Consider the following 23,501-nt stretch of genomic DNA (forward strand, 5'->3'; position numbering starts at 1 on the left):
TTCTTCATTGCCACTACCAGCACCACTACCACCACCACCACCAATACCACCGACATAATTATGATCACTATTACTACTCCACAATCACTACCATCACTTCTAACACCCCTCCCCCATCTGTACAAACCACTTGACCACTATCACCTCCATCAACACCACCACTATCACCATCACCACCACCACTACCACCTCCAACCCTAACCTTACATCACCACCTCCATCCCCCAGTATCACCAACAACTGTTACCACCATCACTGGCACTTACTAGCACTGTCATCACTCTAGGATGGTCCCTTCACAGGCACAAAGTACCTAGAAGAGATTCTGAACTCACAGCCTTTTCACAGAGCTTTGAAAATGGAAAGCAACAGCACCATAAACACTATGGTCCACATAGCGCTTAAAGGGGCATAGTGTGGGGCACCAGTGGTTCACACCTGTAATCTTAGCTACTCAGAAGGCTGAGATCTCAAGATTGAGATTAAAGGCATTTAGGGCAGACAATCCCAAGGGATTCTTATCTCCAATTAACCAGTAAAAAGTTAGAATGAGAAATGTGGCTCAAGTAACAGGGTGCCGGATATGAGTGGGAAAATGCTAAGCAAGAGCTTAAGTCTTTGAGTTCAAGCCCCAGTATGCATATTCTCTCTCTCTCTCTCTCTCTCTCTCTCTCTCACACACACACACACACACACACACACACACACAGAGGAAGAGGAAACAGCTACAGTGGATTATGTTTTCAAATAAAACAATCATCAGGTAGCTACACCACTTTCTGAAGAAGGCATCATTATTTCATTTTCTGGGTGAGCTTCAGGGATATTATTCCTCACCGAGGGTCACACCATAGAAAATGATGCACCCGAAAGTCACACTCCACCCCACTTGATTCTATGGCTGATTCTATCAGTAGCTCTGCTGTGCTGCCTGGGAAGGAAATGAAGATTTAGCCAAGTACTTTGAGGGGTTCACTGTGAGTGGAGGAGACCTGTAAACATATCATGTCAAAACAATGTGAGAAGTGGTCTCAATATATTATGGAAAGAAGAAACTAGTTCTGCTTGGGCCGGGCGGGGGGGGTTGCTGGAGAAGACTGCTCAAGGGATGTGGCATGTGTGCAATCATGAAGAAAAGGAATAGTAGACAGTGAAGGGAACAGCTTTCCAGGTGATCCAAAGGACATGAAGCAGGGTGGACTTCCTCCTGTTGGCACTGTGTGTTTCCTACATTTCAGCTCTGGCCAAGCTGTCTGACAGCCTCCCTCAGGTCTGACTGAGCCGACCCAAAACTCCTCTACCATGCTCACAGACCCATGTTTCAGCCTTTGTTTTCTTCCAGCCCAAATTCCAGAGCTCAGGAAGCCTTCACATCCCAAAGAAAGTCCGGGATATATACAAACTGGTCTGCAAAACCTCAGGTACCCAATACTGGGCACTAGATGAAACCATTAGCCACAGGAGGATCAAGAACAGAGGCCAATCAGTGCTGTCCAGGGGGATTCTCCGACGCCCTTTCCCTGAATGGAGATAGCCCTGAAGCAGACCCAGGATGGACCTGTGAGTGCCCAAACAATACAAGCACGAGAGTTTAGTATTTCAGCAAATGCCAGCAAATATTCCTGAACCCAAAATCCTCTAATGCAAGGCATGGAGTGTGAACTTGGTAGGTCTTTTTTGAAAAGTAAGTTAGAAAGGAAATTGCCCAAACTAGGGGATAATGGAAGCAGCATATGATTGATTACACAGCTTGTAGTACTTTCCATGCCAAGAAAAAAATCATTGTAGCTATGCCTTTGGGATTGACGATATGGGTCCAAGAATATTCATTTGCATGTTTCCAAATAACTCCGAACAACGTTCTAAAAAGATGTCACTTTTCTGGTTACCTCTGAGGCACCTCATTTTTAAAGGAAATCCTCAACATTCACACACTGCCAGCACACCTTCTTACTTTCCTGACAATAAAGATAGCTCCTACCCAGATTCTTTACCCGGCTACCAAATCTCAGGATTCACTGTCTATCTCTTTGTCCACCAACCAGTATTTATCACATAATTACATTCCAGAGGCCTAATCTGTCAACTCAGAATGCACAGTGACATGGTTACATCAGTTGTCAACCTTTTGGGAGCTTACATTCCAATGAGGTATAACAGGACTGAATGTGTAAAACCACAGAAGGGAATCTCAGATGTAGTGGAACGTGATGCCAAGTAAGGCAGAGGGGTCAATCTTAGTTAGGCAGTCAGACAGGTCTCTCCATAAAAATGTGAGTGTGTGTTAAGAATGAGGAACCAGTCTTGTAAAGAGCTGGAGAAAGAACATCATGAAAAGAGCAGATACACAAAAAGGCTGAAGCAAGATTAATATTGGTTTATTGAAAGGACATAAAGAAGGCCAGGCACAGGAGAAGAAGGAGAGGAAGATAAAAGATGAAGATGAAAGAGGACAGTCTGGCAGGAGTTAAATTATTACAGAGCCTCATAAGCCACATTAAGAAATTTAGATTACATTTGAAATCCAATTGAAATCCACTGGAGGGTATGAAACAGGAGAAAGACATGAACTGATTTCCTTTTTAAAAGATATCTCTGGGTGGTTATAGGGAGAATGGGCCTGGTGGGCAAAGGGGGTGATTCAGCAGCTAGGGAAGGGGGGAGGGGGAAAAGGGGGAAGAGAGAGAGAGGGAAAGAGAGAGCGCACAGTAAATTAATCTAGGAATTAGGGTAGCAAAAGATTTTTTATTTTTCCTATAGAACTGACTAAAAGGAACATTTAGCTCCAATAGTTCAATATCATTACAAGTTTCTTCTGTAAGCAACAATAGTTTTGGTGGGTACTCTACAGTGTATATAAATTTCCCATTCATTAACATCTGTGACTTTCATGGAGCTCTCAACGTCTTTAAAGAAGCCTTTCAACCTGTTACAGAGAGCAGGAGAACACTGGGCAGTGGTCCCACATCATCAAAGCATCTCCACCCGTGATCATCAAGGATGGCATCTACAATTTCATTTGAACGAAGGATTTCTATGCTTAAACCACATGACTGCAGTGAGGTAGTCTGCCTAACTGTCCCCAACACCTATTCTCTCCTTCCTTCCAGAAATAGAACTGTCCCAATTTTTACCCTTCACGTGGCAACTCAGTCAGAGACCACATTTCTCAGCCTGCTTTGAAGATAGAAGAGGTGTTATGATAAAGTTCAGGGCAATGGGTAGTAAAAAGAAATATACTTAACTCCTGGCCATCCCTTTACCAATGAAGCTGGTTATCATCCACGTTCCCCTTTGAACTGCCTGCAACATGGTGACAGCCATAGATGGACCCAAAAATGGACTTCAATTGAGGATAGCAGGAGACATCCACAGCTGGATCCTTGGACCCCTGGTCTCTTGGAATAGATCTACCCACTGTCAAATGCTCACTTACCTATGGACTAAGTGACAGGGAAATAAATACTGTTTCCTTTGCTTTCAGTGTGACAGCATCTTAGCATTAACCTAGGCAAGTCTCAGGAGCCAGTGAGTGATCTGTCATGTCTCTTCTTTCTACTCTGCAGTAAACAGTAATAATGCTCTACTGGACATTACAGCAAGTAAACACATTATCTACAGGTGGTGTGTGAAAACTGAATAAAAAATAACCCTTTGTTGTTTTGGAGAAATGTTGATTAATGCAGCATCTCCTAACCTACCCTGAATGATAAACCTTGGTTGAAAAGAGCCGTTCTAAAGCCTGGATTACATCAGACCAGAGAACTACATTCATCATCTGGGGTTCTGAAAAATATTGACGTTTAATTCTACCCACCTGCACTCCTGGCAATCCTGATTTAATTAGGCTAAGATGTGGCCAGGCAGAAGGATCTGTGAGCTGAAAGTGCAGCCAAGGTTAAAATGTGCAGACCTTGTGAACCATATAGCAATGGATCCTACATGGTTATTTTTACTAAACTGTATTGCAGTGTGATGAGAGATATCAATATATTGAAATGTTTAAGGAAAAACTTCAGAATTCAGAATTATTCATTAGTAGGTCACCAATATTCAGATTCTAATGTATTATTTTATACAATTTCAACTTTATGAAAATGTGAGATAAATTTCTCTCTACTTTCAGCATAGGAAACATTAGCCAAAGCAAACTTACTTTGACACTTGGACATTGTAAGTCTTGCAAATGATCTTGCTTTCCCCTCTGAGTAGTGCCATTAAAAGGTCACAGTCATGTCAGAGAACAAGATTTCAGTGCCACCAACTCTGTGTACTTGTCACACTGTCTTACCCAGTTTTTCCCCTTAGTTCATGAGATTCATTTATGATATCATATAAGCTAACTGAAATCATTCCCAGAATAAGGCAGGATATAAATATATTTTTACATAATGGAGAAGAAGCATGTGCTACTAACTGGAAGAGGAATGAGAAGGAAAACAGTTGTCAAGTGCCCCAGCTTATATTTGTGTAGCCATCATCTTGAGCAGCTATAACTAAATATCTCAGAATGGGGGACCTGGACAGCAGGGATCTATTTCTCACAATTCTGGAAGCTGAAAATTTCAAGCTGGAGGTACTAGCCTATTTCGTACTTGGTGAAGGCTCTTTACCTGGCTTGTAGACAGAACCCCTCTTACTGTTTTCTCACATGACAAAGAGCAAATCCTGGTTCTCCTTTCCTTACAAGGGTCCCAGTTCCAACATGGAGCCTGACCCTAACAATCCCATCTGAACAAGACATTCCCAATCTCTTTTTCTTCAAATGACATCACCTTGGTTAGGGGTTCAGTACTTATGTTTCTTTGGGAAATACATTCAGTATAAAAGCAGCCAGGCAGCCAGGCGCTGGTGGTTCATGCCTGTAATCCTTAGCTATTCAGGAGGCTGAGATATGAAGATCACGGTTCAAAGCCAGCCCAGGCAGGAAAGTCTATGAGACTCTTATCTCCAATAAACTACTAGAAAACCGGAAATGGCGCTGTAGCTCAGGCAGTAGAGCACTCGCCTTGAACTGAAGAGCTCAGGGACAGCGCCCAGGCCCAGAGTTCAAGCCCTATGACCGACAAAAAAAAAAATAGCCAGGCAATTTAAAAATATGAGGCCTGTCTTACTGTCACTTAAAAGCAGAAATTCCTTCCTTCCTTATTAGAAAACAGGCAATCGTGGCAGTCTGTTCACAAGTATCAGGCCCCTGAGAAATAAGAAAGATGCAAGAAAGTAGGTATTGAAAGCTCTCAATGCAGCATTTGCACAAGGTGAGAATCAACCTTGTTGTTCCACTCACCTTCAGCAAAGTTCCAATATGGAAACTTTTGTTATTCTGTATTATAGATTGAAAGGCCCATTAGCTCCTTGCTCTTCCTGGAGCTGTAATAATTGAAATAGCAAGAACTGCACTACTCACTCCTCAGCAGACTTCCTCTTAATAGCTTCCAGGATACTTATCTGAGAACCATCTCACCACATTTCACAAATGCTTCATTCTTGACAACCCACTCTATTCTTTGTACATCCTTTTATGCCTCATGCATATGCCTGACTGGATTATAAATTCCAGATCAATTACCCTTCTTCTCTAGACTTGTCCACATCATTTCTTCATTGCATTCTAAAAGAATGAACTCATCAAAGTTTTCCAAGCTGGGCACCAATGGCTCACACCTGTTACCCTAGTTTCTTAGGAGGCAGAGATTTGAGGTTCATTGTTTAAAGCCAGCCCAGGCAGAAAAGTCCATAGGACTTTCATCTCCAATAAACTACTCAGAAAAAGCTGGAAGTGGCTCTGTGATTCAAGTGGTAGACCATAAGTCTTGAGCACAAAGAGGCTCAGGGACAGCACCCAGGCCATGAGTTCAAGCCCCAGGACCAGCAGGAAAAAAAAAAATTTCCAGACATTGAATTATCCTAGCCTTTATGAATTCATCCCAGCAGCTAAGTGACACAGACTTACCACAACAGGTACCATTCAGGCCCACAACATGATGCTCAAAAAGTAGGGTGCTTTGATACACTGAAGACTTGAAACAAGGAGACTGGAAGTTTCTCTCACCATCTCCTACCCACCTGTTGCCTGTCATCTTGCCTCCTCTAAAACAAGTCACAGAAACTAAAATTCTCCCACATCAGAACAGATCATAGAAACTAGAACTCTTGTATCCTAACACAAGCCACCCTAAGGACAAATTCTGTGCCCCATGCATAAGAAGGAATGCTACACAGAGGGGGCAAGAAGAATCAGAATTGGGCTTGCTGGATTCCCACTCAGTCAATCCGAGTAGATAAGGTTCTGTCCATAAGTTCCACACAGCTATCAATTCTTCACCAAACCTAAGCAGAAAAACTGTTTCCCCTGGGTCCTCAGGCCTTCGTTTATGAAGGTTCTTGTCCCATGTAAAAACACATCGATTAATTTGTTATGCTTTTCTCTGTTGATCTTCCTCGAGCAAGTGTAGGTACTGAAGTTTTCTACATAGAATGTACCATTTTCTACCAAACAGAGTGAGGTGACCAGACCCTCTGCAGACATGCCTCACATACCATAGCAGAGCTTGATGCAACTGTAGGGGTCACCTCTTCCCCTCTTCTCAACCTTACTCTGCATAAAGGGAAGTGGAGCCTGAGAGACATTAATTCAAGCAGTCATCCTGTGTCAACTTGTGTTGTATTCCAGAAGGTCACTGCTTAGTCAGCTACTTTAAACTTCGTACATATTTCCTTATTGAAAAATATTGTTATGACAGAAATTCTGTGCTGGATTAGTGTACAAAATCTTGTCTAGGACTAATGCGATGGGTAGTACTGACAGTGGCTAAACCATCACACGAATGTACTTTAAAATTACTAAACTGTCTAAAACATAGTGAGGATGGCAGTTTCACAATGTATATATTTTACACCATTTGTGGGGGGAAAATCTCTCACTTAACTCATCCCTGAAACACATGAGCAAGGAGGAAGAGAAGAAAGAATTTGCCAGAATTCCCTAAGGGAGTTGTTCCTCCTCTTCCTCAGCCAGAGTTAGCTTCCCTAGGAATGGCTATGCCTTAGCCACAGTATTGGTGCATAAGCTATGCCAAGCAATGAGATCCAAGACCTATGTGTATTGTGTCTTCTAGGAAAGAAGGCATGCTTAAGAACACAGAATTATATGCAGATGAGCATGGTATGGCAGGCAGACAGAGGAAGAAGCAGCCCTGATGAAGTCATGAATATCTGGAACAAGCCACACATGAGGTATGTAGTCCTCTTCTGTATTTGCACTATGTGATTCAATAATTCTATACTTTATCCAATTTGTGCTGAGTTTCTCCTTCCTTAATAGATTCAATTCCAGCATATATACAGATATATGTATATATATGCACACATATATGCACACATATATTTATTTATACATATATATATGTTTATAGTAGAGGAGGAGAGGGAGGGAGGGAGGGAGGGAGAGAGAGAGAGAAAGAGAGAGAGAGAGCTTGTGGTGGTGGTATATGCCTATGTATATATATGCACACATATATTTATTTATACATATATATATGTTTATAGTAGAGGAGGAGAGGGAGGGAGGGAGGGAGGGAGGGAGAGAGAGAGAGAAAGAGAGAGAGAGAGAGCTTGTGGTAGTGGTATATGCCTATAATCCCAGCTACATATATACCTAACTGATTTTCATTTACTTCCTCTCTGAAACCATCTCCCACCAACCACTCTCTTTTTTCCCAGACAATGCTCTCCTTCTTCCAAAGCCTTCATTCTAAGGTTCATCCCAGCCACATATTCACCTTCTCTTACCCTCCCTCCTCTTCTACTATTCACCTGGATCCTCCACATGTTCAAGTGCACATAAGTGATTATGGATGTGTTTCAGCTGAGCCTAGGGTCACAAAGTTTGTGTTTATATCCATGTGTGCAGGTCAACAGGGAAGACATGCTGGCTGGAGAGGGCAGTTGTTACTAGCCACAAGTTCTGTGGTCAGTCTGAGCAAAGGCAGAATGATGTCTCTTTCCTAGGGGGACTCAACAGACAGATGCAGGCCAGAGCTGAAGAAGCTGATGTGGACAGATATCTGGAGATACAGGGCCCAAAAAGTGCCTGAAGGCCTGAGGACAGAGTGACCAGAGTTGAGAAAGTCAGGAGGCCAGCCTATCCAGACTGGGCTGAAGAAAGCAACACTGTCCTCACAGAAGAACGAGGTACCAGTGCAGCAGAAGATGCCTTCATCCCAGGCATAGTGGCAGATAACCACAAAGGGATAGTGCCACATGCCTGTGAAAGATGCCTTCTGGGCTTACAGAGGAGATGGTAGGAGCAAAGAGCGAGGGTACTACATCCCCACAGGGAGAAAGTGAACAAGCAGTCATGCATAGTTAATGTGGATGTACTATATCTTCTGCTTCTCCTTCCTCTTGTTCCTCATGGTCCATTAATGATTAAATCAAAGGTGTACAGGTGGGTGGGTTACAGGGCCATGCCTATCACACAAAGGAGAATTCAACAAATGAACCAGCAAAATAGTGATAGAGCAGAGCCAGAGGAGAGCTGGTGCACAAGAAACAGCTTCATGGAGAAGGTTCCAGTGGGGTTCTGACAGATGAAATGATTATTGTCCAGAGGAAAGAGCTTGGGGTGGTGATGCATGCCTATAACCCCAGCTATTTAGGAGGCAGAGGTAGGAGGATTGAGACCAGTCACAGCCAGGAAGGATGAGACTCTATCTGGAAAATAAAGCAAAAGAAGTTGGAAGTGTGGATCAAGTACAGGTCCTGAGTTCAAACTCGAAACGAACAAACAAAGGGAAGGCAGAAAGGAAGAAAGGTGGGAAGGTAGGAAGGAGGGAGAAAGGGAGCGAGGGAAGAAAAGAAAGGAGAGGAGAGGGGAGGGGAAAGGAGGGGAGGGGGGAAGGGAGGCAGGAAGCAAGCAGAGTCCATTTTTAAAAGATACAACATAGGTGGGCATCAGTGGCTCATGGCTGTAATCCTAATTACTCAGGAGGCTAAGATCTGACAATTGAGGATTCTCAGATAAATCCAAGAGATTCTTTTTCTTTTTTTTTCGGTTGGACCTGGGGCTTGAACTCTGGGCTCGAACTCTGTCCCTGTGCTATTCAGCTCAAGGTGAGCAGTCTACCCCTTAAGCCAAAGCACCACTTCCAGTTTTCTAGTGGTTTATTGGAGATAAGAGTCTCACGGACTTTCCTCCCCAGGCTGGCTTTGAATCTGGATCCCCAGATCTCAGCCTCCTGAGTAGCTAGGATTACAGGTGTGAGCCACCAGCACCCGGCTACCAAGAGATTTTTATCTCCAATTAACCAGCAAAAAGCCAGAAGTGGAGGTATGACTCAAAATAGTAGGTGGGGGGGGGGAGGAGATGGGAAGGGGAAAAAAAAATAGTAGAGCACCAGCTATAAGTGGAAAAAGCCAAACAAGAGCCAAGAGGCCAGGAATTCAAGCCCCAGTACCAGCATGAAGGAGGAAAGAGGAAGGAGGAAGGAGGAAGGAAGAGGAGGAGGCAGCCTAGCATGAAGGACGGATTGGCATAAAGCCCACAGGGGTTAAGTGTAAACCGGGATATGTGTAGCTGATTTGCAGCCACAAAGGCTTAGGGCATCCAGGAGAAACCTGGTGACAAATGGACCCAGGGACATCAGGACCTGTGTTTGGTAGTGGGCTTGGTGGTGCTAGGCTTTTTTGGAGCTTTTCTGCTCAAGGCTAGAGCTCTATCACTTTAAGCCACAGCTCCATTTCTGGTTTTCTGGTGGTCAATTGGAGACAAAAGTCTCACTGACTGCCTGAACTGGCTCTGAACCACAATCCTCAGATTTCAACCTCCTGAGTAGCTAGGATTTGCACCAGCCACTCAGCTGTGGTATGTTTTTCTAAAGATGGTAAAATGTATGAATTCCTAAGGCTCCTGGGAACTTTTACATTTTTTAAATAGGCTGCTCGTTAACCCAAATCATCTTGAAATTGTTGGAACTTCAGGCAGAGAGACAGAAAAGCAATCAAGTCTCAAAAAACAGGTATTTGGGGTCAGGGGTCCACTCCAAGCAGTTTCCCCTTTCATTCCTCCCTTCTTACCCCCTCCTGAGGGGCTGGCTGGCTACTTTGGGACCTTTCTCCACTTAGAACCCAGCCTTGGTGAAGCATTCAAGTCTGCTGCTTTGTCGTTGCTGTTGTTTTACACAAGGCCAGGGGTAAGATGAAGGTCTGGATAATGGCAGAGTGTTGTATAAATTCAAAGTTTATTCTATCTGCCCAAATATCTTTCCAGATCTCCTACTATGAAAGTATTTCACACTGTATTTGATTTACTGATCTATACTCTTAAAATAGTTAAAAATTGTGTTAAAAACACATCTAAGCCTTTGCTTTTAAAAAAAATTAACACCTTAGTCTTATGTAAAACTACTAGTTTAATAAATGCTTGGGAATACGGCATTTCCTGGGTATCTCTAGAAGTATAGAAATACTAATATTAATGTAGAAATACTCCTAATACTCATGGTACACAAAACTCTTAATAGTGCCAATTTGTCATCTTATTTTAAAGATACTATCTGGTTTAATATTCATTGTACATGACTAAAAGAAGTATTTATAGTGTGTTAAAGAAATACAACCACCAATGCAAAAAAAAAAAAAATCAGCCCTCCCTACCACAGTTCTCAACACAAGAGACCACAGAATCAAATATCTCCCAAACTAAATCAGCCCTCAAGCTTTCTGAAATTAGCAAAGAATGTTTGCAGCTGACCTATTTCTCCCGCACACGACTGTGTTGATAATTGACTTTTGTCCCCCAGGGAAGTGCTCAAATATAATTGAGCAGCACCTGCCACATAGAGTACAGTTTTATATGCCCAATAATTCCCATAAATATTGTACTTAGCTTGGGACTTGAGCACTCTGCCTTCTCCTTAATCGTAGTGCTCAGAAAAAAAATATAATTACCAAAGCTGCATTATTAAGAACATCTAGATAAAGCACAGGAAGCATCTGAATTACAAATATCCAGGACATAAAACTTTTTTTAAATAATAGAAATTGCCATTTCTTTGTTGTGATGTTCTATTATATGCCCTCTCACCACGGACAGAGCCATTGATGACAAGGTCAGGGTCAGAAGCCTGATTTCTATGCCGATCAATGGTTTAACCAAAGAATTTATCCAGCTCTAAGACTTGAGACCATAACCAAATAAATAAAAACGTGACCCCCCTCCCCACTGCTCCATTCAAGGGATGGAAAGCCAACTTCACTTCCAGCTGCAAGCCAATGTCTGCACTCTTAAACCAGGAGCTGCCACTGAACCCCTGGGGACCAGAAAAAATATAGTATGAATTGTAAAGACCTCCAAAAATATTTTTTAAAAATGTAACAACAGTCACAAAATACCAGACACTGCTGCATGAGGCAGAATAGACAAACACACAGAGACAGAGTGGATTAGTGTCTGAGGAAGAGAATGGGGAATGGCTGTTGATGGTAATAAACTTTCTGAGGGGAGATGAAAATGTTACACTATGATGACAACAGAAAACCTGTAAATTTCTGAAATATCACCTTCCCTTTTGCTGCTCAAGACACACACACACATGTACACACTTGAGACAAAATATGAATGCAGAGCTTATTGAGCATCTTAGCTATAACAGTGCTCATTGTACCCATCTATATAGCTCTGAATCATAATTAACATTTGCATTGTTAACCTCAGCAGCAGCACTAGGCCATTTGAAAAGATTACAGAAGGAATGATAAATTTATTGGCAGAAGGTACTGTATATTTCCATGACTGCTGAGTCCTCCGTGTATTAAAAAAGAAACTGCAAAATATTTTCCATAAGGAATAGCGAAATATCCTAATATATGGACACCGTCAACACTCAGAAGCATCCCACTCCTAGTGATTCTGACAGCCCAGGAAAAAGTACATTCATTTCACGTTTATAAAATATTTCCTCTCAGAACAAATACTGCTTCAGCAATTAAACTGCAACCCTGGAGAAAGATTTATCCACCAACAGAAAAGAATATGAAAGAAAAAATAAAGCAGACACAATATGTCATCCAAATGATTAACAAAATGACTGGAAAGCTCCAGTATCTGTTGAACAAATTTTATAGCCACTTCATAATCAATGCTTTCCACATCTAAAACACAAATACTGGATGTCTTTCCTTCAGACTCAAGTAATGGCCTCTACTCTGTTTATGTGTATAATAAGTAAAGTTATGTACAAGAAAGTAGGAAAGTTTCCAGAGGGACATGTTTAGTAAAAACAAGATCTGTCTTCAAAGAGTGACAAGGATATATGTGAATATATGCCAACCAAGTGCTGCTAATACACTAGTCTTGTCTGTCTGACTGTCTCTCTCTCTCTCTCTCTCTCTCTCTCTTTCTCTCAGATTGCTTGTCACTATTCTTAGTTGAAACCAGTAAAATTAAATTTCCTTAAAATTGAATTGATAGTATAGAGTTGTCATAAATATACGCTTCTATTTCTGCTTTGCCATGATTTGGATAAGTGTCTTCCAAAGGTCTATGTGTGACAGTCTTGTTCCCCATGGTGGCATTATTGGGAGATAGTGGACTCTTTGAGAGGTGGGCCCCATGGGAAGATCTGTAGGTCACTGGGAACACGGTCCTGAGAAGACAGTGGGACCCCATTCCCTTCTCATCTGGGTCAGGAGGTAAGCAGTTTTGCTCTACCACATGCTCCCACTATGATGTGCTGCTTAGCCACAGGCCCCAAAGCAATGAGGCCAACTGATGACAGACTGAAATTCTGAAACCATAAGCCAAACTAAACCTATTGTTTCCCCTTTGTTTCGTTTTTCTGATGCTGAGGATCAAAACCCAGGGCCTCGCCCATGCTAGGCAAATACTACCCACGAGCTAAGTTTCCAGCCCGTCCTCTCTCTTTATAAGCTATGGAAAGCTGACTAACATAGGTCACTACCTTCCCATCACTATCCCCCCTCCATCCTCTAGCACTCTAGTATGTATGATTAAAGCCATGTGAAATTCCTGGTGTGTTTCTGCAAGATCAAATTCAGAACTTCTCCTCTAGAATGAAGAGTACAACATGCTGTGCCTGGCTGTGGGTCTGGTTCATGAAGCATAGGGTATGTAGCTGTGTGAAGGAAGGAAAATGCCAACTGCTTAAACCAATGTGTTTTCCTGGGAGTTGCTTGGACACAATAACCTACCTCTTTTTCAGACTTTTCAATGTGACACTTTCTAATCTGAAGAAGTACTAGGTATGACTGAGGGTGGTACAAGCTGGCACCACCAGTGTGGTGTAACCCACTGGCTTTGATGACAAGAAGAGTCCCGAGGCTCCACACTCACCAGAAACACTTCATGAAGGGTAATCTCTGAGAAGTGATGCTTTTGAAGCCTATGACCCAGACCCATTGCACACACTGGGAAGAGAACTCCAGCAAAAAGGGAACGAAGGAAGCACTCTGCAAAATGATGCTAAGAACCAGGCAAGGTGATGCACACCTGCAATCTCAGCACTCAGGAGGATAAGGCACTAGTCTGAGTCCGGCCTGTGCTACTCAGTGAGACACTGTCAACAAGTTACTAGAAAGAGTGCAAAAACTCAGAGAACTATAGAGCAGCATTACACCTACGTGGTCACTCTCCATACATCTGGAAACAGTGTCAATCTATCCTCGATGATGCCTGCAGAGCTACAAACTGCTTACGCTGGTGGAGACTTGTGCTTTGAGTCTGAGCTTCAGAAATAAGACCACAAAGTACTGGCCACTAAGGAAGATGAAACTGGACAATGGTATGACCACAGCCAGAAGATTATCATCCCCAGCTCTGATTGGCACAGATAAAATCGCTGAGTTAGCAGACTCACCAGTAATGGAAGACTAGTTTCCATACTTTGCTACACATGTGGCCCAGTAACATGCTGGAATATTCTCTCCAGTTCTGCCTTTGCTTTTCTCCTTGTTGAAGGAGTAATATTTACTTCTTGAGACCCAGGGGCACCACTGGGGCAGCAAGTAGAATAATGAAGGGGAGGCTAAAGGGCAAACCAAATTATTTTCAGATTAGGTTTCCATACAAATTGCTGTAATTTCTTAGAAAGATTAAACCTTGAATCAAAGACTATATAAGTCTCAATAGAACCTTATCTTACTAAAGAATATATTGTTGTTTATTTAACATAAATTTAAGGAACTCTGCGTACCATGAACAGAGACTCAGAGATAAGCCACAATTACTGGTTAACTGGCAGCTACCCAGTAATTAGATTTCTCAATCAGAAACTTCATAAATTCAGATCAATTTATTCAAGCCAGAAAGCAACAGTTTGCCAAGACAGACAGAGTTCTTTCTTGCTCTGTCACATTTCGATTTGAGAAGACTCACACAGAAAAATTCAGGAAGAATAAACTTTTTCTTCAAGTTCTTGGTAACTAAGCAAGGACCCTCAATTTACAACAACAACAATCTTCTGACTTTCCTGACAAAAATGACTCCTGTCTTCCAGGCAACAGCTAAAATCTTAAAAGGGCTGTGCCCGGCCTGGCCTGTTTCTCACAGATGCTCCTGACCTTCCAGGGCTGTCATATCTCAGGAGACCCAAGGCCTGCAGGCTGCTATGTAGTCTCCTGGTTCAGCTGGCTGCCACCTGAGCTCAAGCAATGGCAAATGACTGGGGGGGGGGGGTGCCAGGGTGTATCTCTTACTGTTCTTCTTTCACAGAGGTGCTGTCTACTTTATGTTGAGTTTCATTGTGTTTATTGTCCTTGGTGGTACTGCAGATTGAATTTAGGATCTCATGCTTGCTAGACAAGCACTCTACCGTGGAGCCATGTCCCCAATCCTTCTCAGGTAAGGCCTTCTACTTTTGACTGTGTGGCCTCTGACAGCCATCTTCCTACATCCAAATTTGCTTCCTAAGTAGATGAGATTACAAGCTACATCCTCCTTTGTCTCTCTCCTTCTCAGAGGGATTCCTAGATTTTAGCTCCTGCCAGATGACTCCAGGCATTGAACTTTAGTAGCATTCTCCTCCCTAGTCTTCTAGCATAAGGTGACTGTGGCTTCCTGCTGTGGCCAAATTCTAGGCCTAGTTTCTGAGCTCTCCCATCACCTGTTTGGCCATGCCTTTATGTCACATTTCCTCCATTGTAAAAATACAATACAATAAAGTGAATAACTCAAGTAGTTTTGATAGATCAACAGTTTTTTTTTTTTTTTTTTGTCGGTCGTGGGGCTTGAACTCTGGGCCTGGGCGCTGTCCCTCAGCTCTTCAGCTCAAGGCGAGCGCTCTACCACTTGAGCTACAGCGCCACTTCCGGTTTTCTGGTGGTTTATTGGAGATAGGAGTCTCACGGTCTCTCCTGCCCGGGCTGGCTTTGAACCGCGATCCTCAGATCTCAGCCTCCTGAGTAGCTAGGATTACAGGCATGAGCCACCAGCGCCGGGCTCTAGATCAACAGTTTTGATAGACTCTGGCTGATATAGTGTCTAAGTAAATAAACATATAAATTACTCTGTATGAACTATGAACCATGTAAGCAAAACATGCCATCCTAGATGGAACTGGCAAAGAACCCAAGGCTCTAGACTCTCCCATTGACACTTGTTCCTCACCAAAATCACCCAGTTCAAGAACACTTCTGGAGCCAGGCACATCTCTGTGCTACCACTCAGAGGCTGAGACAAGAAGAACTCAAGTCCAAGACTAGCCTGGGCTATATAGCAAGACCTTGCCTCAAAAATGAAAAACAAGCTGGGCACTGGCGGCTCAAGCCTGTAATCCTAGCTACTCAGGAGGCTGAGATCTGAGGATCACGGTTCAAAGCCAGCCCGGGCAGGAAAATCCATGTAAGACTCTTATCTCCAATTAAACACCAGAAAACTAGAAGTGGTGCTGTGGCTCAAGTGGTAGAGCTCCCTCCTTGAGCTGAAGAGCTCAGGGACAGCACCCTGGCGCAGAGTTCAAGCCCCACAACCGACAAAAAAAAAGGAAGAGAGAGAGAGTGAGAGAGAGAGAGAGAGGCAAGCATATCATTTCTAGGACTTAAGAGGAATGAGGGCCACATGCCCCTTCATGCACCCATATCCGACTGACCCTCTGTGTCTGTCTTTATTACTCAGAGATAAAGAGAGTTGTCGTTAAAAACAAAAGAAAACAGTAGCCCAAATCCATGTGTACTGTTTTCCTTCTGTCACTGTCTATTACTGTGACCTTTATATCCTTGGGCCTATGTTGTATTTATCTGAAAATGAGGAATTGAAGTTTTGTCCATCTGCAATCTCTTCCTGTTCTAAAATACTGTGATTCTCTAAGTTTATGGATAAATTTGGCATATCTACCCGCCTCTAGGCATATGATTATTCTTAGCTATGTAGAAAGCCCCAATACCTTCTGCTGCTGAGTTCGCATTTCATCAGAGAAACACGTCTATAACCAGTACTCAAATTATAATGCAAAGAATTTGTCTGACAACTTGTATTATTATAGTATCAACTCAGAATCTGAATATGTTTTAGATCTCTAAATACGATGTAGGTTCACTAGATTATTGTGAGGATCCTCTGATTAACATACCTTAAAACACACTCCGTTGCCTCCCTGAGTCAGATGATTCTAAAGATGGTTAAGCCCTGTCTTCTATCCACAAGCTCTATTTTTTAATGAAATTTTATTAGATATCATTCTAGGTCTTACTTTTCTCACTTGAATGTATTAATGTACTTCCATATCATTTCATACAGATTTACTTTACTTGTTCTTTAATGGCTGAATAGTATTCTGTCAATATCGTGTTATTCAATCCTTCTCTGACTGCTAAACATGTTGTATGTTGTTTTTGGTTTTTTGGGGGGTCCCAGTTGTGGGGCCTGAACTCTGGGCCTGGGCGCTGTCCCTCAGCTGTTCAGCTCAAGGCTAGTGCTCTACCACTTGAGCCACAGTGCCACTTCCGGCTTTTTTCTTTTTGCTTATGTGGTGCTGAGGAATCAAACCCAGGGCCTCAGGCATGCAAGGCAAGCGCTCTACCACTGAGCCACCTTCCCAGTCCCTGTTGTATGTTTTTTGGGAAGGGTCTTATTTGTTGCCTAAGCTGGCCCCAAACTCCTAGACTCAAGCCATCCTCCTGTCTTGGCCCCTTGAGAAGCTGGGACCACAGACACTCACCACCACTCCCAGCTATGACTAATCTTAAATTATAATTGGTTTAAAAATGATCAAATACAGGGCTGTGTGTGGTTCAAGTGGCAGAATACCTGCATAGAAAGCGTGTAATTTGGGTTCAATCTCCAGCAGGATAAATTCACACATGTATGTATTATGTATGTACACTTGTATGTGTGTGTGTATATATATTCAAATGCTTTTGGTCCCTATTGCATATATATATTTTATTTAATATATGGGTGTATATATATACATATTGTGTATATTTTTAAATACTTTTTTCTAGCACCTATTGAATATAGTCTTCCTTTAATTTTTCATATAACCTTTTTTTTGTGTGATGGAAATCAGGGCCTTGCATATCCTAGGCCATCCTTCCATCTAGACTGAATAATCTTTAACTTAATTTGAATAGTAGTTAACACTGAATTTGATTTACTATTTTTGTGCTTCCTTTTACGCATACTTCTTTGGCAATATGACCTTGTCACACTCCATCAGAAGACTGTCTCTTTTCTCTCCCCTTGTAAAGGGTCAGGCTCTCAGCAAATGCAAACCGAGTGACATGGTACTTCCTGTGGAACTGAGGGTGAGGAGAACAGCGCTTCCACTGTGCCTATGGGGATGCTGCTGCTTGAACCCAGCCACCACATTATCAGGAAGCACAAACACCTACGCCCACTCTCAGGTGGAAGGAAGCTCCGCCCTCTGCCAACAGCTCTACCTGAGTTCTCAGCTGGCACCCAGCACCAACTGCCAGCCACACATGTGAGGCAGTCTTGGACCTTCCAGCCAACTCACTGTCCACAGACCATCACATGAAGTAGAGCTGTCTGCCCAGTGCACAGACATGAATTGTTGTTGTTTTAAGCAGGAGGCATGCCCTTTAAATGAAGCATTTATTGTTGGAGTAGAACCTCAAACCTAATGCATATCAAGTTAGCCCTCCATTCATCTATTCCTTTATTTGTCCAAATGAGAATTACTGAACAGCTGTTCTGCTAGGTGCACAAAGATCAAATGCAGACATATCTCGCATTATGGAACTCAGTGCCTGGACAGGGAAATAGACAGTAACAGAACATCATATTTTGAATCTTAATGGTTGTTGTGCTATTGAAACAGGACATTAGGCCCTGGCTCTGGAAGCCTCAGGATAGGGAACTGGCCTCCTCAGAGAGGTTAAAAAAGGAAGTGAGTACTAAACTCATAAATGCAAAGGAAGGTTCAAAGCCACATAGGTAGAGAGGATAGCAAGAGTCCTTCACATAAATGGCCCAGCATATGCAAAGCCTGTGTGGCAGGAGGAAAAGTAATATACTCAAACTCTGTATCTAGATCTACATCATGGCTCAAGATAAGGCTGGGACCCGGCACCAGTGGCTCACACCTGTAATCCTAGCTACTCAGGAGGCTGAGATCTGAGGATCACGGTTCAAAGTCAGCCCAGGCAGGAAAGGCCGTGAAACTCTTATCTCCAATAAACAACAAGAAAACCGGAAGTAGCGCCATGGCTCAAGAGGTAGAGTACTAACCTTGAGCTGAAGAGCACAGGGACAGCACCCAGGCCCAGAGTTCAAGCCCCACGACCGACAAAAACAAAAACAGATAAGCAGGTAGGAGTCAGGCCTGTAAGACTCTTGCAATCATCCTAAGAGTGGACCTAACAAGAAGAGGTGAACAAACTAATTTCATTCTGAGCAGATTTTTCTCTTCTATTCCCAATGTGAAGAGGAATAACAGATTACTTTGCACAAACTGTATATGCAGTGACACCCATGGGTATTCAGCACTCAATGAGGAAGGTCCTTATTACATTTCACTGTATTATTTGCATACACCTCTGTTTCTCAAACCAGACTACACAATCTTTTCAGCACAAAAGCTGTACCTCAATTATCTTTTCATTTTTTTCCCCCTCACAATAGCTAACACAGTGCTGGACCCACAGCAAAGACCACTAAAGTGCTACCTAGAAATGGAAAACACATATAAATAATCCGTTCATACTAGCCTGTAGAATGCAATATCCTGGGAGAAAATTCTATGGCCACACTTGGAAAGCCTTTGCAATGATAGCAATATTTTTAAGGAAACCTTGCTGTAAAAATATCATTGTCTTATTTTAGACACTCTTGAACGTCATCCTCAATGAAGAGCAAAAACGGTACATCACCTTTCCATAAAGTGGCTGGCTTTGTATACACTTTGAAGATCATTTCTGGGTCACTCATATATTTCTCTCCTTTCAGTGACAAAAATATTTAATCTTCTCACCTTTCCTCAAAGAAGCCCTCTAGCTGCTCCCTGGATTTATTCCAAAACCTTCTAAATTGTGGAGGCCAGCAATCCAATAGACCAGGAAGCAAGGTAAAAGATGGCTGTAGGACTTTGTGAGCAGTCCTTAATGTGGCAGCAGGCTCTCTTTCCTTTGTCTTCGTTTTGAAGCTAATTCCATGTGTGCATATGTGTATGTGTGTATATGTGTATGTGTATTCACACATACACATAAATACCAATAATGACACTCTTCAAAGAACAAAGAAAGTTTCATTAAGTTTGCAAATGCCCTATCCTTCACCCTAGTCTTCACTAATACATCACATTGCTTTTTTAAAAAATTTTAGTGAAAGCTTTTCCCCCATATATGTTAATAATGTAAGCAAGAAAATAAGCAGCAGATTTTATTGGTGTTATAATTTGGATATGAAATGTCCCCCAAAGACTCATCTATGTTGAAAGCTAAGTGTTCAGAGGTGTTAGGTGTTAATCCAATCACACATGAGGTTGGCCTTAAAGGACATATCTTGTCCAGTGTTCTCTTTCTCCTCCTCCTGCTCCCTCCGCTCTTGCTTTTCTTCAGCTGACTGGAAGAGAGCAAGACCACAAAAACAAAGCCAAGTGACCATGGTCTGATACCTGTGAAATGAGCCAAACTCCACCTTTGTGTTCTTTTGAGTTAATTTTCTCCAATACTTATCATAGGGACAGAAATCTAACAACACAATTAACATCTCCAGAATCTTCTTCCTGTACACAGGCACCAAACAGATAGAAATATCACCAAGAAACCCCATCACTAGCTCCACAATATCAAGCACTCTGATATCAATAAATCGCTGACCATTTTAGAAAAACACAGCTTTACTAACTTAAACAATATTGTTCTTTTTTTACAAAAAGGTTTTGGCATTTGGGTAAAAACTGTTCAATTTCATTGCAAAGATACTTTTAAGTCGCATGTGTGATCTTCTCGTTTCATCAAAGAAATATAAATATTTTGATTTGTTTTGAAATCCTTATAGAAGTCTTTATGACACTACTTAAATTCTATCCTGTGTAGGGTACTCACAAACAAAAGAGCTCAAAAACAAGGGTATTCTTTTTTTGCACCAAACTAGAAAGATTATGTATAATAGTACTATAATGAACTCCTGAATTTATACCAATTTTTTGTATCAGTGAATCCCAGTGTCAGAAAATTTTATGGACTATATTTATTCAAGACTTTATCCAAATAACTCTCTAGATAACTTTTACAATACTTGTGTGTGTGCACACATGTGTGTGTGTCCATATCAAGGCTTGACCTAGGGCCTCATGCTCTTATTATTGTGCTTTCTAGCTCAAAACTGGCACCTTACCACTTGAAACATGCCTCCACTTCCAGCCTTTTGCTGGTTAAATGGAGATAAGAGTCTCACATGGGGCTGGGAAGGTGGCTCAGTGGTAGAGTGCTTGCCTTGCATGCCTGAGGCCCTGGGTTCGATTCCTTAGCACCACATAAGCAAAAAGAAAAAAAAGCCGGAAGTGGCGCTGTGGCTCAAGTGCTAGAGTGTTAGCCTTGAGCTGAAGAGCTGAGGGACAGGCCCAGGCCCAGAGTTCAGGCCCCACGGCCGGACCCCCTCCCCCCCGCAAAAAAAAAGAGTCTCACAGACTTTTCTACCTAGGCTGGTTTCGAATCTTGACCTTCAGCTCTAGAATTACAGGCATGAGCCACCTGCACTCAATTTACTTTTTACATTTAAAGCCAGCACACTTGACAAGAGTTTACACATATATTATTCAATCATTTACTGGCACAAATAAAGGAAATGCAAATATTAGAAAGAATATTATTTGTGCTCTGAAGACTAAAGCATTAGGTTAGTGCTGGTGGAGATAATCTCCAAAGCTTTAGTCAAACAGCTCAGAGAACACACTGCTATATAATTAGTATTTCCAAGAATTTGCAAAAAGAAAACACTACCCAAAATAGGCATCCACAAAATAAACATTTGCAAGATGGTAAACTTTGAACGATGAACGATGGCTTTACCTTAACTAAACATACATAATCTAAGTGCAGCAAAGAAAGTAGAATACTTTTAGAATAAATCCAGCGTCCAAAATGCATTTAAGTGGCGTACATGCTCACTGAATTAAAGAACACTCTTAACAATTCCTGTGTGTACACAAAGTAAAATTGTGCACAGTAAGCATTATGCAAATAGGCTTTATAGACTATTGAGGAGAGGTGTGTGTCCCATTGTGAGTCCGGAGCCCATTCTGCACTCAAAATCTGTTTAAACGGCTGATCGTCACAAAAGGAACAGCAGCACCCCTGCCACTCACAGGTTGGAAACCCATTACGCGATGTTCTGAGCAACCTACAGAGAAAAGTACTCCTCAAGGTCACTCCAGCAGTCCACGGCAGAACCTGGTACAAAAAGCTTCCCGCTGCACCACCACAATCTTCCCAAGTCACCCAGAACGCGCACACCCAACAGTTTCTGCTCCAAACAGAACCGCAGCAGGTGACCCACGCGCGCGTGATCGCCCTGACGCCCGCAGCTGGGGGGCTAGTTTCCCCCGGAGCACGCGGGCAGGAGGAAAAGGAAGGACCCGATTCCCGGTGCCAGGGTGAAAAGCATCTGAGCATCGCCGGCGATGCTCGGGCCGTTGCCACCCGCACCAGGCAGCAAGAAGTCCCGAGTGTATTCGCCGAATTATGGTAAAGTTAGGGGAGCCCTCCAACGGCGTGATTCCTTCAGAACGCCAAGAGGTAGAGCGCCCGACACCCAGCGCTTCACCCCAGCTTTCACCCAGACCGGGCGTCCTCCAAATCCGCGCTCAATCTGCGCCCTAAGCAGGGGGGAACCAACCACAGAAGCGCTCCCGAAGTGAGCGCAAACTTTCAGCTCTCAGCGCCTTCCTTTTGCCCAGAGCTTGGAGATCTCTCCCCAGCCCCAGACCACGAGGCGGGGCGCCGGGGAGCGTGTTCCAAAACGGGGACACATACCCGGAGCCCCGGATCCAACCAGGTCTCCAGCCTCCTCGAAATCAGGTTACACACACCATTTCAGGACGCTTCTCCACGCGCGCAAGGTACGGCCGGGGAAACGCCGCCACATTCGGGGTCCCCGCCGACCGGTATCCACAAAACACAAACTTCCCGGAGCGGTGCGGAGACACCGGGACCGCAACATCAGGAGTCCGGGCCACCGGGACCGGCACGGGGGGTGGCGGAGTGGGGGTGCGGGGGGAAGACTGGGATGACTGGGACGACCCCGGACCCGAAATCTTGGGGCGCCCCAGACGTGCGCGCGGGGACGGGGGCGCGCTCGGCCCCCTCCCGCCTCCTACCTGTCTGAGAATGAAACTGGTGGAAGTGGTGCTGCCATCGGATCTCTTCAACCTGCTCCTCCGGGTCGTGGTGCCGCGGGCCACCTGCACGCGACACACGGGGCCAGAGAGAGAAGGCAGTGAGGACCGCAGCGGGGAGCCGCGCGGCCGCCCCGGGGCGCGCGACCCCCGGGGTGGGGGGGGGAGACCGCTCCCCGGAGAGGGAAGGGAGGTTCCCCCTCCAGCCCGCACCCGCGTCTCCCGGAGTCTCCCAAACGCAACGCCCACCCCCACCCTCGCCCCCCCACCCCCGCCCACCCACTCTAAGCCTCGACGGCCGAAAAGATTCCCGAGCAAGAGCGGGCCCGCCGCCAGCACCCACCACATCCATTAACAAAGACTGTCGGGGTGCGGGGTCCGAGTCCCCGGCATCGGCTGGGGGAAGCTGCGGGCTCGGGAGCCGGAGCGCAGCGGCCCGGGAGAGGAGGGGCGGGAGGCGCCGAGCCGAGGAGGGTGGGGGAGCCGGGCCGCCGACTCCCGGACTGGGGGCGCCCGGCGCTCCCCGCACAAAGGCGGGGCGCTGGGACGGCGGGGGCGGGGGGAGGAAGAGAGGGCGGTACCTGCGCGGTGGGGGAGGGCGGCCCGTCCGCGGTCCCGTTCTTGGCGTAGGAGGAGGACATGGTTCAGAGCCGCGGCATGGCCCGCTGGGGCGCCGGGGGCGCG

General features: G+C 44.1%; 1 protein-coding gene across 1 annotated transcript in view; it reads right to left on the reverse strand.

The window, feature by feature from the left end:
* The window catches only part of Cacnb4 (calcium channel, voltage-dependent, beta 4 subunit), a 272,822-nt gene extending 249,364 nt beyond the window's left edge, over positions 1–23,458 (reverse strand). The window contains exons 1-2 of the mRNA XM_013027230.1: positions 23,399–23,458; positions 22,800–22,883 (exon numbers count right to left, since the gene is read on the reverse strand). Coding sequence (XP_012882684.1) covers positions 22,800–22,883; positions 23,399–23,458 — 144 coding nt within the window. The remainder of the gene's footprint in view (positions 1–22,799; positions 22,884–23,398) is intronic.
* Positions 23,459–23,501: the final 43 nt, after the last annotated feature.

Source organism: Dipodomys ordii, unplaced genomic scaffold (assembly GCF_000151885.1).
Source record: "Dipodomys ordii isolate 6190 unplaced genomic scaffold, Dord_2.0 Scaffold5, whole genome shotgun sequence".
NCBI classification, from domain to species: domain Eukaryota; kingdom Metazoa; phylum Chordata; class Mammalia; order Rodentia; family Heteromyidae; genus Dipodomys; species Dipodomys ordii.